General features: G+C 36.3%; 1 protein-coding gene across 1 annotated transcript in view; it reads left to right on the top strand.

The window, feature by feature from the left end:
- Window positions 1–16,552, top strand: part of LOC130876494 (transmembrane protease serine 11C) — a 44,965-nt gene extending 28,413 nt beyond the window's left edge. Inside the window, exons 6-10 of the mRNA XM_057773061.1 lie at window positions 5,976–6,014; window positions 9,451–9,622; window positions 11,275–11,534; window positions 12,671–12,813; window positions 16,391–16,552. Coding sequence (XP_057629044.1) covers window positions 5,976–6,014; window positions 9,451–9,622; window positions 11,275–11,534; window positions 12,671–12,813; window positions 16,391–16,552 — 776 coding nt within the window. The remainder of the gene's footprint in view (window positions 1–5,975; window positions 6,015–9,450; window positions 9,623–11,274; window positions 11,535–12,670; window positions 12,814–16,390) is intronic.
- The last annotated feature ends 318 nt before the right edge of the window (window positions 16,553–16,870 follow it).

Below are 16,870 nucleotides of genomic sequence, written 5' to 3'. Positions count from 1 at the left end.
TATAGCCAAGTCTCTTAGCATAGAACCTAGGACATACTAAGAGTGGAAAAAAAATGTTGCTGTATAAAATATATCAGAAATTATTCTTTCATTTATTTCTCTAATAACTGAATAGCAAATGTTCACTGTACAACCAGCTGAGTCTTAGGGATATACATAAGTGTTTTTCATGTATGGATTTAAAGTAGCAGAACAAGTTCACTAAAAGTGATTTTACAGGCCTTAGGGATGAGGTAAATTATGCATAAAGATTATTGTTCATGTAAATGTAGAAGCAGCAAATCCAGCAAAGCTTCCTCAAACATTTCTACATGTAATAAATACACCTAACTCAGGAGAACCAGTTCATACAACCCTTTGTTATTATAACACTAAATCATTACAAGGTAGGAGGGTTAAGCCACCTGACATTGACTATGTAGCATAAGTACTAGAAAATAACGTTTATATATTTCTCCCCTGCTCTCCCCCAAAATTATTTCCAAGCTGGGCATGATGGCACAAGGTTTTAATCTTAGCACTCAGGAGGCAGAGGCAGGCAGACCTCTGATTTCAATGTCAGCCTGGTCTGTAGAGTGAGTTCCAGAACAGCAAGTGCTACTACACACAGAAATCCTGTCTCAAAAACACAACTAATAATAATAACAATAATGTTAATAATATAGTAAATAATAATTGCTTATAACAAAATTCTTAACCCTATTCCATTTGTTTTAATGTAAGGAAAGCTGATATTCATTCCCAAACCCCAAATTTTTACCCATTGATGTTAATATCACATTCCATTAAAGATGATTAAGCCCATAGTTAAAATTAGCTTCACAACATCCCCTATACCCCATCCTTTAGCTTTTTTGAGATAGCGTCTCCATAAGAAGAGGAAGGTCGTGGTGAACTTGCATTCCTCTGGAATGGTAGGGCTACAGCTTTCCACCACCACGCCCTGTTAAAAATTCACCTTTATTACTTTATGGTTGCTTATCTGGTATTATTAAGGTAAACAGAATATGCACTTAATATTTAATATTTATGCCATTCAAATTTATAACATCAAAGAGAAGAGCAAATGATATTGCATATACTAAACAAGCTCATCTCACAACATGATGAGCTTACCTACCACTGATGGACATTCTGAAGCCCGAGCCAAGATGGCAAATGGCATTTGCAAAACTGCAGAGACAGGTGCAATGTCACCTCTTGCCAGCTCTGGAAGGAAAAACCCAAAGAAAACGTAAGAGAAAAAGGAAGCTTCAAGCTTCATATAGTACAACTTAAATGAAATGGCTTTATAAAGCAAAAATACCTTTTGATGTTCATAACTTTAATGGACAACTAAAGGCTATGGTTGTTACTTGTTTTTAAATAATAATCACTTCCCACTCAAAAATACTGAATTGAATAATGATGAAATATGCTCAATGCTTGACCTAAATCCTGATGGTTAATGAAAAACTTCAAATCATGTAGAAGTAAAAGAAAAAATAAAACAATGAGCTCTAATAAAATAATAATGATAACAATAATAATATAAGGATACTGACCCTGACTCACTGTCAAAGGTTCTCAGATGGCAGCAATGCTTGGCCTAGTGCTCATGAGCAGCTGGCTAAAACTGGGGCAGTGACTGAGTTAGGAGAACACATATTTTCGTGAGTCTTGCTCTTGAGACAAGGAATGGCTTCACTGTGTCAGGACTGAAATTACTGAACTAACCCATCATTTTTGGATAAATCTTTAAAGACATTTGAAAGAAAACATAATTATCAAAATAAGCTTTCTTAACTAAGAGCCAGTTTTTAGCTCTTGCAGGCACCTTTTTTCCCCCAGTTTTTGACTTTACCACACAGAAAATGTACTCAAGTTTCCGAAAAGATGTAGAAGACTATGCCTCTTAACATTTAAAATAGTTTCCAGTCTAAGAATTTATTTTAGAATAATATTTCTTTGCATATTTTTAAATGTAGGTTTCAGCTTAGAGTTTGAAATACTTACAATTCAATAACAAAATTATGTACTAGACACTGAAAATCATAAATTTTAATAAAATAGTCACTATTTAAAGGTGACTGTGATCAATGGGGCACATGAGATAAATATACTCAAAAATGTCCAGAATATTACATAATATTGTTATAATAAAATGACATAACAAACTGGTTGTCCTCTGACCTTGCATATGCCACTCACCCATAAAACTATCATCTGTGAAAACAGCTCATGATTGTTTTAATATTGACATTTATATCCTCATCATCAAGACTGTTACCTGGGAATGTATGTACTCAAAAAAAAAAAAAAAACAAAAACTAAAACTAACCTACTTCAGCATGAAGAATAGCAAATGACACACAACATCCAACCACAGAACAACTCTCAGTCAAACTGAAAACATAAAGAAAAGCAATTATTGGGCTAGCTATGCAAACAGGTGACCAACCAAAACCTATAACAAGTGGAGCATTCTACTTCTGTTCAAGAATTATCCATATCCACACTCATCTCCTTTGCTTTTTAATGCAGAGCAGTTGCACAACCATGTGTGTGTTAAAACATCACGAATAAGGAACCATGGTGGGAGATAATTTTTACATCATTAAACAATTATACTGTTTATTTTGGGTACCAAATCCATAGATATTTGTGGTTTTAGAGTTTTCCAAAATCTGCCAGGTGGATATTTTTAAATGTCCCTAAGAGTATGGCTGAATGCATCTACATAGAAAAACCCAGGAAATGCACCTCACAGGTATAACTGATCAACTTCTTTAGAATTTAGAATATGCAAAGTGATAAATTCCCCTAATTAGATTTAAAGCCTATATTCTATAAAATTCACATCACGAGTGGGCCTACTAATGCTATTAAAAAAAATTTTCCTTATTCTCAGAATATTATAGTTTGGTTTTCATTATCATTATCTGTTTCAGATTTTTTCTTTCAAGAGAAAATTTTTACTAGAACCAGGTTATAGAAAGGTCTTCCTTTTGTAAACCTTTATCTCTCTATCTATCTGCTTTGTTTGTTAATTGAGGCAGGTCTCACTGGGCACCGGCTAGGATTAAAGCATATAAGGGTTCATGCTACCTCCAAGAGCAGGAGTTTTTTGCTGTTGCCTCTTCCTCCTCCTTTCCCTTCTCCCTATCCTCCTCCTTCTCTGAGACACAATCTCACTATCAATCTTGGTACTTGGTTTGTATACTAGGCAAGCTTGAAACTCATAGAAATCCACCTGCCTCTGTAACCTGAGTGCTAAGCTAAATGGAGGGCAGCACCATACCCAGGACAGGAGTCCTCCCTCTCTTTCCAGTTCATCCAAATTTGCCTCTCATACTTCCCAACTATGAACAGTTCATGGACATTCTACAGGACTAACATAGAGAGCATGTTTCAAATCTAATATTCACCTCCAACCAATCATACCAAATTTCTCTGGCCTTAAAATAAATTCTTTGACTCCTTTCTCAAAAGAACGGTTTTGCCAGCTGTTCAAATCCTCCCTCTTTGCTTAACAACTTTTGCTCACTCATTCAACTGTTTCCAGGTGAGCCATTAAACCTATCACAGGAAAACAGACAGAACTAGAGGTTATTTTTAAACTCTTGCGAATTTTCATCTCCATTTCCAATAAATTGATTCACTAAGGAAAATCTACGTCTGTGCTTTGATACCTATGGCCTTGGAGAAGACCGATGCACATTTGCTGAGCTGTTTGGCTTTACAGTTTCTTTGAAAACTGCTCTGGTCTCAGACTCTGAGGACTCACTCAGCCTTGGAGTGCAGCTGTGAGCCACCACTCCCAGGGTTCTTCACATCCTTTCATCCATCTCCTGCTTGGCAGAGACAGAGCTATTGTTTTCTGTCATTTCCTTAATATAGCACACTGTACGGAGAGTCTCTTGGGTAACACTGTTGAATTTGTCATTGTGAGGCCAATCCACAAGATTTCTGACCTCGGAGTGTGAGTCAGGGGATTTAAATTGCAGGAAATACAGACAGCCACAGCTGTGACTCAATCCAAAAGGAAAATGACTTAAGTCATTTCTCAATTCACTGTAGCATGTCTTCCTCATCCCCAAGTGATAACTGTCCCATTGAGCTATGGGACAGCACAACTTTTAAAAGCTAACTACAAGTCCAAGACATTTGTTTTCTTTGGAAAGGAATATATTAATAAAGAAAACTTTAAGAAGGGAAGAAACTTGTATGAATAACATAGAGCTTTAAAATTATTAGTTCTTTGAGTACAGGACAAGATTTGTCCAATCCATCTAAACGTTTATTTTTTTAAAAAAATCTTAATATGATTTGATATATGCTTCCAAGCACAAAAATTCAAAACTAAACTAGACATATCATATCAAACAAAAAATAACCTCTATGAGACAATAGCAATGGATATACGAAGCTATGGCAGATTTCTTGTCTAGTAGGTGTGGCCCCTTTCTTCTCTAGTTCAGCTGACTGCTAAGTGCCCTTGCCTTTTGTTTAGACAGGTCAATGTCTGGTAAAGTATTCTTTTGTTTGTCTGGTTAATTGTGCAACCAAATATTAAACTGAACTTTAATTGACATGGAGAATTGGATTCTTCTTCCTTGATTTATAGAAATCAAGGACATAAAATAAATGAACATAGACATTTATAGTGTTTACCTCATAGTGCAGTTGATAATGTCCTTTAGAACTCTTAGCTAGTGAACTGACAGTTTTCCACATATGAAATTTGAAGTATGATTCATTTGTTTAATCTCTCCTCACAGTTTCTCCATATCAACTGAGCAAATTTACAGTTATGTTAACAAATGGGATGCATAACAAAACTATCTGGTATAAATAATTTCATTCCAAGTGTCTAAAATCTATACAGAAATGAGAGGAAAAGCTCAAAATATGTCTCACTGCCCAAATAAATTATTTTGATACGAAATAAATGGGAAGTAGGATGGCAAACAATTGAACCTTAGCACAAAAAAAATATAAATTTTAAAATATATTAAAAGGACTTAACACAAATGAAACCACTGAAACTAAAACCAGAACTACTATCTGACCCAGGTGCTTACTCCTGGACACTCATCTAAAGGATCCTGTCAGCGCATCTATGGGTACTAGAGCACTGCCCATATGAGTCAAGCTACGGACCAGCCTAGGTATCCATCAAGAAATGATCAGATAATGAAAGGGTGGAACCTATAGAAAATGGAATTTTGTTCATCCGTAAAGAAGAGTGACATTATAACATTTTCAGAAAATAGACACAATTAGAGATTATTATGTCAAGCAAAAATTAGCCAGACTCGGGAAGACAAAGACACATCTTCTCTCATTTGTGGAACCTGGATTGAAAATTTGTGTGTGTGTGTGTGTGTATGTGTGTGTGTGTGCGTGTGTTAAACATCAGGGCAAATTATAAAAGAGGAGAAAGAGGTCTAAAGGAAAGAAGAGATAGGAACAAAAGACGGTAATGGAGTATGTATCATGAAAGCTGAAATGAGGTCAATGTTCGGTGGTAGGAGAAAAGAGAAGAGGCAACCAGAAGAAGAGAGACATCCAGAAGATTGAGAGGCAATAAGAACAAAGTGTGACTATATACTTTGAAAAATAACAGTAAAATCCATCTCTTTACATGTCAATCAAAAAATTAATTTTAATTTTAAAAATGTAGTAAAAGGAACAGCATCCTACTTACTAGAATTATTTGTTAAGGTGTGTTCTAGGATTTGGTGGAAGGTCACTATTTCTTGTATGTTTTAGGACATCTCAAAACTAAACTGCTTTGCAAATAAATTATAGTGGGGAACTTTAGCATTTAAAAAAAGTATAAATATTTTCTTTTTCTCTGTGTTAATTCATGAACAGAACTGGCAATCAAGATAGATAACATGTTTACAGGATATCTCCAAAAGCAACATAAGTACCATTAATGTTAAAAATGTGTTTATAAATGTAAACATTTTCATTTTCTTGACTTTTAGATATTTCAATGCCAATAGCAGAAGATCTTCTCAATACATGTAAGTCTATCAACTAAGTTTTTTGCCATCAAAAATTCATCCTTAGAATGATAAGGAGATCCGCAGTTGAAGTGTAATAAGAAGCCTGACTTTCAGAAACATATGTGAATGTACTGTAGTAACAGATTACTGAATGTTACTGTAAGAATAGATATAGAGTGACGTCATGGATTTAAAAGGAGGAGCACTATTACATGCCATGATGGCAGAGAGGACCTAGGGACAAGCAGTGGTAATTAAGAATTTAGAATCTAAAATCAGCTTCTTGCGCATTCGGAGTTTCGGATCTGATTCAGATCTAGATTCTAGAGTGAAGGATTAGCATAAGTTTTTTTTAATGTTCCAAGCCTTAGTTTCAAATTAGTGTGAAGATAAAATAAGGTAGTAGGAATAAATTACTCACCAGAGTGTTTGCACTGACAGTTAGCCCTCAGTGCATGTCAGCTCTCTGTGTTTTATGTGTCACCTGTAAGAATCCCAGGCCTAGGAACTCTCTCTGGAATGCTGACCCTAGTAACTAAATTTGTGTGCAGAGAGCCAAATGCTTTATATGCAAACCACTTCTTCCTTGCTGGGCAAGGCATTGTTTTCACCCCTACCGCCACTTCATTGCTGGTCTTAGGAAACATGATCCTTAAAGTGGCTGGAACTCAGAGCAAGCTGTCAAGGAAAGCATTTCATTTATCTGGGGACAAAGACTGACTGGGGTAGCTGGATTAGAGCATTCACCCTGTAGAGCTAGGTGACAGTGACCCAGACTGCTCACCTACCCCTTAGTCACCACTTAGTTATTTAGTGGGAACCTGGACAAAATTTAAACACAAGGCTATTTAAGGTTTCTTTTTCAGAGATTTTTGATTAAACAACCCACAAGCAACTTAATAAAACATCTTAAAACCAATTGTGGCAGTGAAATTCTCAGTATCTGTAAATTGAAAATCCACAACTGGAAACAATATGAAATTGTCAGGTTCATACACATCTTTACAGGTCCATGAGCAACGGTAATAAAGATATTATCCAGTCTATCTACTCCCCAACTGGAACACTAAGACCCTTTCATATCAGAATCCACATTTGACTTGATCCAGCTAGAGTTCTGGTCACATTTGTAATAGAAAGATGAGGGTATGCAGAAAACAAAATAAATGTAAAGAATTACGTGTGCCGCAATAAAGTATATTAAAACATATTAGAGGCAAAAGGTTAGGATGGCAATCAAACCCCTCCAGGTTCCATGATATTTCTGAAAGTATCAGCCAGCAATCTTCACTCTAGTCTTTAAATGTCTGAAATTTACCATCTGCTCTCTTTTGGTATAATAAAGCTACAGGGTTCCACGTAGGACTTAAGCAGAGGTAATAGCAGGTAAGGCTGTAGGGATGGTGGCTGAAAGCACAACAGACACAATCATGAGTAAATGGGAGCTTCAGATGGAAGTTGACGAAAGGAGAGAAATTGAGAATTATGAGTAAGGTCAGAAACAGTGAAGTCACGCCTCCTAGGGAGGCACCCAACCCACAGAGAAAGACCTTTGGTTTTATATTTCTCTGAAGGAAGTTGAGTAAAAGCCAACTTCCTTTAGGAGGAGCCCAAACAGAAATCAGGGTAGGGAGAAACCACCGTCCCCTGGGTCTGGATTAGTTGCTTTATCCTCTGTAGAGTCGGTGATGTGGGAGTGGAAAGAAAAAGAGAAGGGAGTTACAGTCAATGAGTCAATGTGAGCGTACTCATTAGACATGGTAGCCATAGCTACGTGACTCAAGAAAGGAGCTTTAACCCGAGGTTAGAAATGTGCTAAAAGCAAACCAAATGGTTTCAGGATGTCAGTTAGGACCTTTAAAAGCGTGCATGACTTTCCTGCACTCTCATGCCTTTTTCCTTCAGGAAAGAATATCTCAAAGTATATCTGCCACTATAATCATACATCAGTTGTGAACCAACTGACCAGCTAATTTTTTTAAATTTATTTAAATACTTAAATGTTCTTTCTTTTTCCCGTGTGTCAGGAAAAAGACGTGTAACAGTCTAGCTGTCCTGGAACTCACTTTGTAGAACAGGCTGGACTAGAACTCACAGAGATCCACCAGCCTCTGCCTCCCAAGTGCTAGAATTAAAGGAGTGAGTCACCACTGCCCGGCTAAACATTCTTATGCTTGATACAAGTCAATTATGCTGTCCAGTGTGTCTTACTCCTAACAACATTGACACTGAGGCCAGCTAATTCTTTGTTTCAGTGGTTCTCCAGTTTATCATAGGGTAGCTGGCAATATCCCTGGCCTTTGTCTACTGGGTAGCCATAGACACTCCCTCAGTCTCCACTCTCTTATAATAATACAAAATGTCTCCAACATTGCCAAATACTAAGCACTGCCTTAATCTATGCCTTAAGTAGATTACAATTTTTTTCACTCTCTAAATGAAGTAGTAAACAAATACTTTTATTCCAAGTTTTACAGTTTTTATTTCTACAAATATTTATTGAGTTCCTTTTATGTACTATGTTCTCTATGGTAGGTTCTAGATACATATTTTTATTAAAAAGCATAATTTTTAGTCTTTTTAAAGATTTATTTATTATATATACAATGTTCTGCCTACATGCATCTCTGCAGGCCAGAAGAGGGCACCAGATCTCATTACAGATGGTTGTGAGCCACCATGTGGTTGCTGGGAATTGAACTCTGAAAGTGCAGACAGTGCTCTTAACTTCTGAGCCATCTCTCCAGTCCCTAATTCCTTATCTTTAAAAGTGTTTACTGATGAGATGGTGATCTCTAGGAAAATAAGACAAAGAACAAACTCAGCGCTTTATTAGTATAAAGTTAAGATAGTCAAGGTAACCAGAATCAGCTTGATGAATAATGAACTATACTATTACTGTGAAATTGCTGTCAAGACATCAGAGTCTAGCCGTCTCTTATGTTTCTAAATTGACAATAATGTACAGACCAACTTCACAGAAGCATATGGCTTTGGAAGTGTTGGCCATATTCACGTCATTTCTTTTGTCTAACTACTGTGTATCGGGACTTCTATTGGCTCTATCTCACAAGATTCATATTCAGTCGCACTTTCATATGAATATTTGCATGCCATTTGTTGCGTTTTTAACCTTCACTAAAGTTTAAACCACATATTTCCTCTTGCAATATAGTAAGGTTGATGTCTTCTAAAACCAAACCTATAATCCTACCTACCTCACACGTCAAGTCATGGTAAGGCAAAACAGACACAGAGAACATGTGAGTGATAGACACAGAAGGATGAGATGACAATGTACTTAGAGTATATTTCAGGAAATCAAATCCATCCAAATTTCTCCATACAGTGAGTTTTTCTTAGTTACTAGAGACATATGTCATAGGTAGTTTATTTACTATGGCAAGACACAGGCATAAACATTATCAACACTAATGAACTCTCCTTGGAACAGGCTGTGGACGACGTACAATTACTCCCTCAGGCGTCAAAATAGTAGGGGGCCAGGATGCTGAGGAAGGAGAATGGCCCTGGCAAGCAAGCCTTCAACAGAATAGTGTCCACCGATGCGGAGCCACTCTGATTAGTAACAACTGGCTTATCACTGCCGCTCACTGTTTCATAAGGTAAGGTAAGCCGTGTGAGGGAGCAAAGGCACTCAAGTACTAAGAGCCTGATAATATCTCCCTCTCAGTGTAATCATGAAACTATGCCTCCAACTGCTTTATACTCCAGTGAGGTACAGCCTCAGAATTGCTCATTGATTAATCAGTAAAATAGCAAATAAAGTACTCATCCTACAGAACCTTGTCAAAAGTAGAAATATTGACATTTTGGACTAGATACAATCATGTTTTGTAGAAAGCTGGCCTGTGCATTGTGGAACACTTGGCAGCCCTCCTTCCCCTAACCACCAGCAATCTGTCTCAATATTAACAATAGTGCCTCCAAAACATTGGTAAAGGGAAGTTGGCAAAATGGTCTCAATGACAGAGCGGCCTCAAACTTGCTGTATAACTTGACCTTACCACAAACTTGCAATCCTCCTGCCTCTGCTTACTAAGTGTTGTGATTACAGAGGTGGACTATCATGCCCAGAGGAAATAATGGCTGCTTTAAAGGGTGCATGATTGCACTGAGAGATTCCCACCTCTCCATCTTCCCTTCTTTTCTCAGTACTAGGGGTTGAACTCAGGGTCTCGTGCATACCAGGCAAGCACTCTGCCACTGAGCTGGATAAAAACAAAATTCTACCTCTAAGTTGTTCAGCTCTAATGAAAACCTTACTTATTATAAGTCTTTAATAGACAGTTTGGAAACATTCCAACAGGACTACTTTTCAGAAAATAGTGTACAAAATAGCAAATAACAAGTAAAGATGGAAGACAAGAGTATTTTATTTGTTGTGTAAAATGACAAAAAGAAAAGATATAAATGATATAATTTTCATAAATTCTTTGTGTTCACATCCCACCCACTTTGTATTACATCTTGTTATTTTGTGCTCTCATATTTACCTTTCTAAATTCCCTTCAGTATTTTCCATTCCATCCAATAAATAAAATGCACTTTCTTTTTTTTTTTTTTTTTGGGGGGGGGGGGTTTCGAGACAGGGTTTCTCTGTGGTTTTGGAGCCTGTCCTGGAACTAGCTCTTGTAGACCAGGCTGGTCTCGAACTCACAGAGATCCGCCTGCGTCTGCCTCCCGAGTGCTGGGATTAAAGGCGTGCGCCACCACTGCCCGGCTAAAATGCACTTTCTATAAATTGTCGTTTCTCTTTAATTATTTTTAAGCTAAAGTCTCACTACACATGGCTCGGAAGGACCTCAAATTTACTTTGTGTCCCGGAGTGACCTCAAACTCACCACTCTCTTCCTTCTATGCCTCAGTTGCTGGGCTCATATGCCCAACTGTTGATTATCTTTTAAGTCATATTTTATAGAGTTACTCAAAATGTATACAAATAGTTTGGGTTTTATTTCTTCTTTTATATATAGCTTTTTTGTGAGGGTGGGGGTGGGGAGCTTGCCATAATGATGTATACCGTTAATCTCAGCATAAACGCAGGAAGCAGAGGTAGATGAATCTCTGTGGGTTCAAAGCCAGTCTCAAATTTGCCATAGCAAGTTGAGGCCAGTCAGATATACACATGAAACCTTGTATTAAAAAAAAAGTGCTATGGAAATGCAAATGGCCAAATTAGTTTTCAAAGGTTAAGTGACTAATTCCTTTAGCTCTAATATATAGAAGTTTTAATAAATAAATCTATTTCCTTTAGGGATGCAAATCCAAAAGGCTGGAAAGTTAGTTTTGGGCTTCTTTTAAGTAAACCACAAATACAACGAAATGTCAAGAATATTATAATCCATGAGAACTACAGTTACCCTGCACACGATAATGACATAGCTGTTGTGCATCTGTCTTCGCCAGTATTATTTGCAAGCAACATTCGAAGGGCATGTTTACCAGAAGAGACTCAGAAGTTCCCACCCAACTCAGATGTGGTGGTCACTGGCTGGGGAACATTAAAGTCTGATGGTAAGTTCCTCACCTCTCTCCATGACAGGATTCCACTTTAGGAATCAAAAAGAAATACATTCAGAACTACAACTAAATGTGAAAAATAGTCTCTGTAGATCATTTAAAATAATATAATGTACAATGAATTGAAAATTGTGCTCAGTATCATTTATTTAAAAATTATAATTTCATAGAATTATTTGCCATTGTGCGCTTGTAATGACAGTTATCATAAATTTCTTTTTAATTGGATACATAATTTCCTCTATGTCATTAATTCATTCAATAAATATTTATCTTTCATTGAGGAGGTAATATTTGAGCAAAATCCACTTATTACATGAATTCTATGATCTTACTTCTATAGAGTTAGTACAAAAATAGATTTAAAATTCATTTTTAGCCGGGCGATGGTGGCGCACGCCTTTAATCCCAGCACTCGGGAGGCAGAGGCAGGCGGATCTCTGTGAGTTCGAGACCAGCCTGGTCTACCGAGCTAGTTCCAGGACAGGCTCCAAAGCCACAGAGAAACCCTGTCTCGAAAAACCAAAAAAAAAAAAAAAAAAAAATTCATTTTTAAAACAGGAAAATAAGTTAAATAATTTTAAGATTTATAATTACCATAGTAAGCTTAAATAAAAATTTATAAGTGATGATGAAATTTTCGCTTCTGACGTGGAAAGTTTAATTTTACTTTCTAAAACATTTTAAAAGAAAACAATCCTGTCACAAAAGATAGACAAACTAGATCAAAACGTGATTGTTTTCAGCAATAGTTTGGTATGTAGTGTGTTCATAAACATTTCTTGCTTTCACTACAATGTGATTTATACTGCTTGAAAAACAAATATAATTTTAAAATAAAATACTAACTCAGAGAAACTCATATTGAGTTTCTAAAAACGTATTATAATTTGGAGGGCTGGCAACACGGCTCAGTGGGCAGAGCACTTGCCTTCAAGCATCAGAACCTGAACTTACAGAACCCACATGGTGGAAAGAGAAAACCTACACTCCAGGGGTGACCTCTGACCTCCACATTCATGCGCACGCATGCACGTGCACACACGTATGTTCTCACATAGTAGATATGCAAATGTCAATATGTGATTTTTAAACACGCTTTTAAAAATTATATGATATCGTTTCTTCAGGAGAAAGTCCTAATATACTCCAGAAAGGAAGAGTGAAGATTATTGATAACAAGACCTGCAATAGTGGAAAGGCATATGGCGGTGTGATAACTCCTGGAATGCTGTGTGCTGGGTTCCTGGAGGGCAGTGTTGATGCCTGCCAGGTAATGCCATGATTTTTTTTCCTGATAGCTTTAGATTTTCAGTGGACAGTGCAATTTTTTCAGTCTTAAAAATATGGATGTATTTTGTGGCTAAATCGTCTAACTATAGTGTAAATTGGTATCAGTAAAATAGTATGATTCTAAGCCAGTCGGTTTGTTACTGGAAGCAGTGTATGGAAGTAGAGGAGAGACTCAGAATGAACAATGAATAAGTGAGATACATAGTGGATAACTTTAATTTGACTGGTCTATTTCCAAGAACCGTCAGCTTAATCTAATACTAATTACTTAATGGAGCTTTCACAAGCTGGTTCCAACATCCTCCTTATTTTATTTACTTGACAACTTCTAAGTGGAATCCCATATATGAGGCATAATTCTAAGATCATTAAGAATATCCCTTTACTTTAGTTGTGGTAACCTCCTGCAGCATATTTTAGTTTGAAACCCATTTCTGATGAGGAGTTTGGTCAAAGAGACAAGGTAGCACTCTTAAGTAAACTGATAGAGCAGGGACTTAAACAGAGAGGAATTTTGATCTTGTGCCCATTCTCTGAATTCTAAACTCAGTTACTTTCTTTATTAATGAATGTACTTCTAATATCTCTGTGTTGTTAATAAATAATAGTCCTGGAGCTTACAAAATACACAAGTAAAGTAGTCTAGGAAGGCACAACCAGTGGTAAACCCAGAAAGAACCTCACTTTACTCAATCACTGTGCAGAAGTTATTTATTGTATTACGTATAGGGATATTGAAATGAGTAAACATATCCCTATACTCTCATAACAAGAAGACAAGCAAATAAGTATTTATAACACACAATTGTCCTCTCTAATTACAGGTTTTCATCTTTCTAGTTTTCAAACTAACTAAGCCTATTCTTGGAGATGAAGAAGAGCTTAAATCCCCATTGTACTTAACTGGTTAAGCAGACTTGTGTCTCCTAACCTGCCACAGCCTAAGACCCATGCTTCAGCAATTGTATTTACTACACCCTTTGTGGCTTCATCTTCTGCTTCCCCCACACCTATGCTAATAATCTTGAATCACAGTGAATCACAGAGTAATCTGCCAACTCTATCAGCTTCTGCACACTAGGTAAAATACTGTCTTCTTGTAAACCCAAGGAATTTAATACATGTGAATCCTTACCTAATGTAACCCTGGTATATCTTATTGTGATAGTTCAAACCTTTGTCATATTCTTTTCCTACATATTACACTATGTCTCAATCTTCTTTAGAATATTAGTTTTTTAATAACTAGAAAAATGAAGAAATCAAAGGAAACCCACCTTAATTTCCTTTGTTTGTGACACATTTTTATTTGTACCCAAGATCACCCTCTTGTTTCAGCAACTTTCTTCTACTATTTAAAACTAATCACTTGCCTGTTTTCTTCATTGTTACCTCCAACCGACACAATTATTTGTACACTCTATTAATGTTAGCTTTCATATTTTAAAATTCCCCATTCTGCTTAATTCTTTTGCACATTCTGCAAACATCAAGTCTGCCATGAAGCCAAATCTTAGAAACTTCTTGTAACTCATAAAAATCAATACCAAAATCACCATGTTCTGACTTCAAAATGGGAAAACAGCCTAAATAGACATTTTTTTCCAAAGAAAAAATACAAATCGGGTCTTGGGAGATAGCTTAGCCATTCAATCATGAGGACCTGAGTTGGTATTCCTCTGCATCCATGGGGGAGAAAACCAGATATGGAAGTCTATATCAATAATCCTAGCACTGGGAAGAGAGAGAAAGGGGGATCCCTAGCTTGACCATCTAGTTGGGTCAGAAAGCTCCAGGTTCTGTAAGAGAGAGACTCTGTTACAAAAATAAGTTGGAAAGTGATCAAGGAAGACAGTTAACATCAACTTGTGATCTCTACAAGCACACAAATATACACATGTGCACACAAAAAAAAAACAAACACCTTTTCATTTGAAAAAGTACTCAAAATCAATAATCACAGAAGCGCAAATTAAAAACACAGTGAGAAATCACTTTAAGATAATATGAATTATGACTATAATAAAAAGAAAAGATGATCTGTAATGATATAGAGAAAATTACACACTAATGATAAGGAGAGAAAACAGTACAGTCATGATGGAAAACAATATAGTACTTCCAAAAACAAACACAGCAAACAAAATAAAAACATAGAGAAAGTCAAATACTTCAGGATCTCATGAAATCTTTAAAGACTGTCTCACTAAAATAGAATATACTGAAGTCTGTCAAGACTAGAGAGATGGTTTAGCATTTAAGAGCATGTTCTGCTTTCACAGAAGAAAGACCGGAGTGAATTTCATTCCCAATACCAATGTAAAGTGGATCACAGCTGCCTCTAACTCCAACTTCAGGGGACCCAAGCTCCCTTCTAGCCTTGACATGCTCTGGCATACACAGAAATAAAAATACACCTTTAAAACAAATTAATAATAATAACAAATGGTTATCAAGGATGGGTGGGTAGGAAAAATAAAGGGATACTGCTCAAAACGGGGTTCAGATTTTGCTTTAAGAAGATTGTAAGTTTGGGGATCTAATATATAGCACAATTGCTTTAGAATAGCATATTATCCACTTGAAATGTGATGAAAGTAGAATCATAGTATTATCATATAAGAAAGTAAATATATTATAGAAAAGGTTACTTTTCTTGATATAGGGCCAAAATTTGCTCAAGAATAAAAAGCTATGTCCAATTTTAGTGGAGGGCGAATATATACACTGTCCTTTTTCCTCAGCATAATAGTTTCATAGGGAAGAGCATTCCTCAATATGGTGATGACTGCATAAGAAGAAATACCTTCAACAACTCCTTAGTTAATGTAGCAAGGAGGCCGCTAGTTAGTTTCCAACTGCTTAGCCCCAATATAATCACACAGAAACTATATTATTTAAATCACTGCTTGGCCCATTAGTTTTAGCTTCTTTTGTTGTTGTTGTTTAATTTTTATTGCTTTATAAATAACACCATTCAAAATTTCCATTTCCTCCCCTCTTCCCATTTCCCTCCCACTCCCCCACTCACTCTCCTTCTTATTTACTAACTCTTACATCTTAATTTAACCTATTTCTAGTAATCTGTGTATCGCCACGTAGCTGTGGCTTACCAACTAAAGTTCCGTCTGGCTCTGGTGGGCCTACATGGCCTCTCTTTGACTCTGCCCTTCTTTCTCCTAGCATTCAGCCTAGCTTTCCATGCCTAAGTTCTGACCTGCTATAGGTCCAAAGCTGTTTTCTTTATTAATCAATGGTAATCACAGCATACGGAGGGAAATCCCACATTAAGTTAATAACTAAGTTGAAATATTTCATACTAATTTTCCACTCTGGTATTGCACTAGTCAACAATATATACTGACATACTAGTCTTTAGAAAACAATGACACAGAAAAATATGTTAAACTAGTACCATTTCAAGTATTGAAATATCCAAAGTGTGAGGTTTCTTTTGTTTTGTTCTCATTTTTTTGGTGACCCCTTCTAGTACGACAAAAAAAAAAACAGATACAATGTCACTAATTTATTTTACTGACTCTTTTTTTTCTCTGTAGGGTGATTCTGGTGGGCCATTGGTTAGTGAAGATTCTAAAGGCATCTGGTTCCTTGCTGGTATTGTAAGCTGGGGAGATGAATGTGCCCTTCCAAACAAGCCTGGTGTCTACACTCGGGTGACATACTATCGAAACTGGATCACATCCAAAACTGGTCTCTAGTCGGGCTTTTCTCTATAGATCAAAGTTCAAAGGTTATATGTCTGTTAAATAAGTTTACAATCCCAAAATCACATTTCCTTACCTATTTCTCTTCTTCTACACATTTAGACAAAATATTTAAAGGCATGAAATTTGAGATTTTAGAGTTATTTTATTAAAGTTTGATGAATCTTTAGTGAGAGTATAAACTAAAATATTTAATTTTCTCATTTACTCATTTTCAGGATGTATATAATTATAGGAGTGAATAAGGTCTTAGTTTATTAAGGAAATACTCTCTGCTACTTTGGAGGGGCAGATATTAGGGTAATGTATCAC

This window comes from Chionomys nivalis, chromosome 6, assembly GCF_950005125.1.
Source record: "Chionomys nivalis chromosome 6, mChiNiv1.1, whole genome shotgun sequence".
Taxonomy (NCBI): Eukaryota; Metazoa; Chordata; class Mammalia; order Rodentia; family Cricetidae; genus Chionomys; species Chionomys nivalis.
This window is presented reverse-complemented; position numbering and strand designations above follow the sequence as displayed.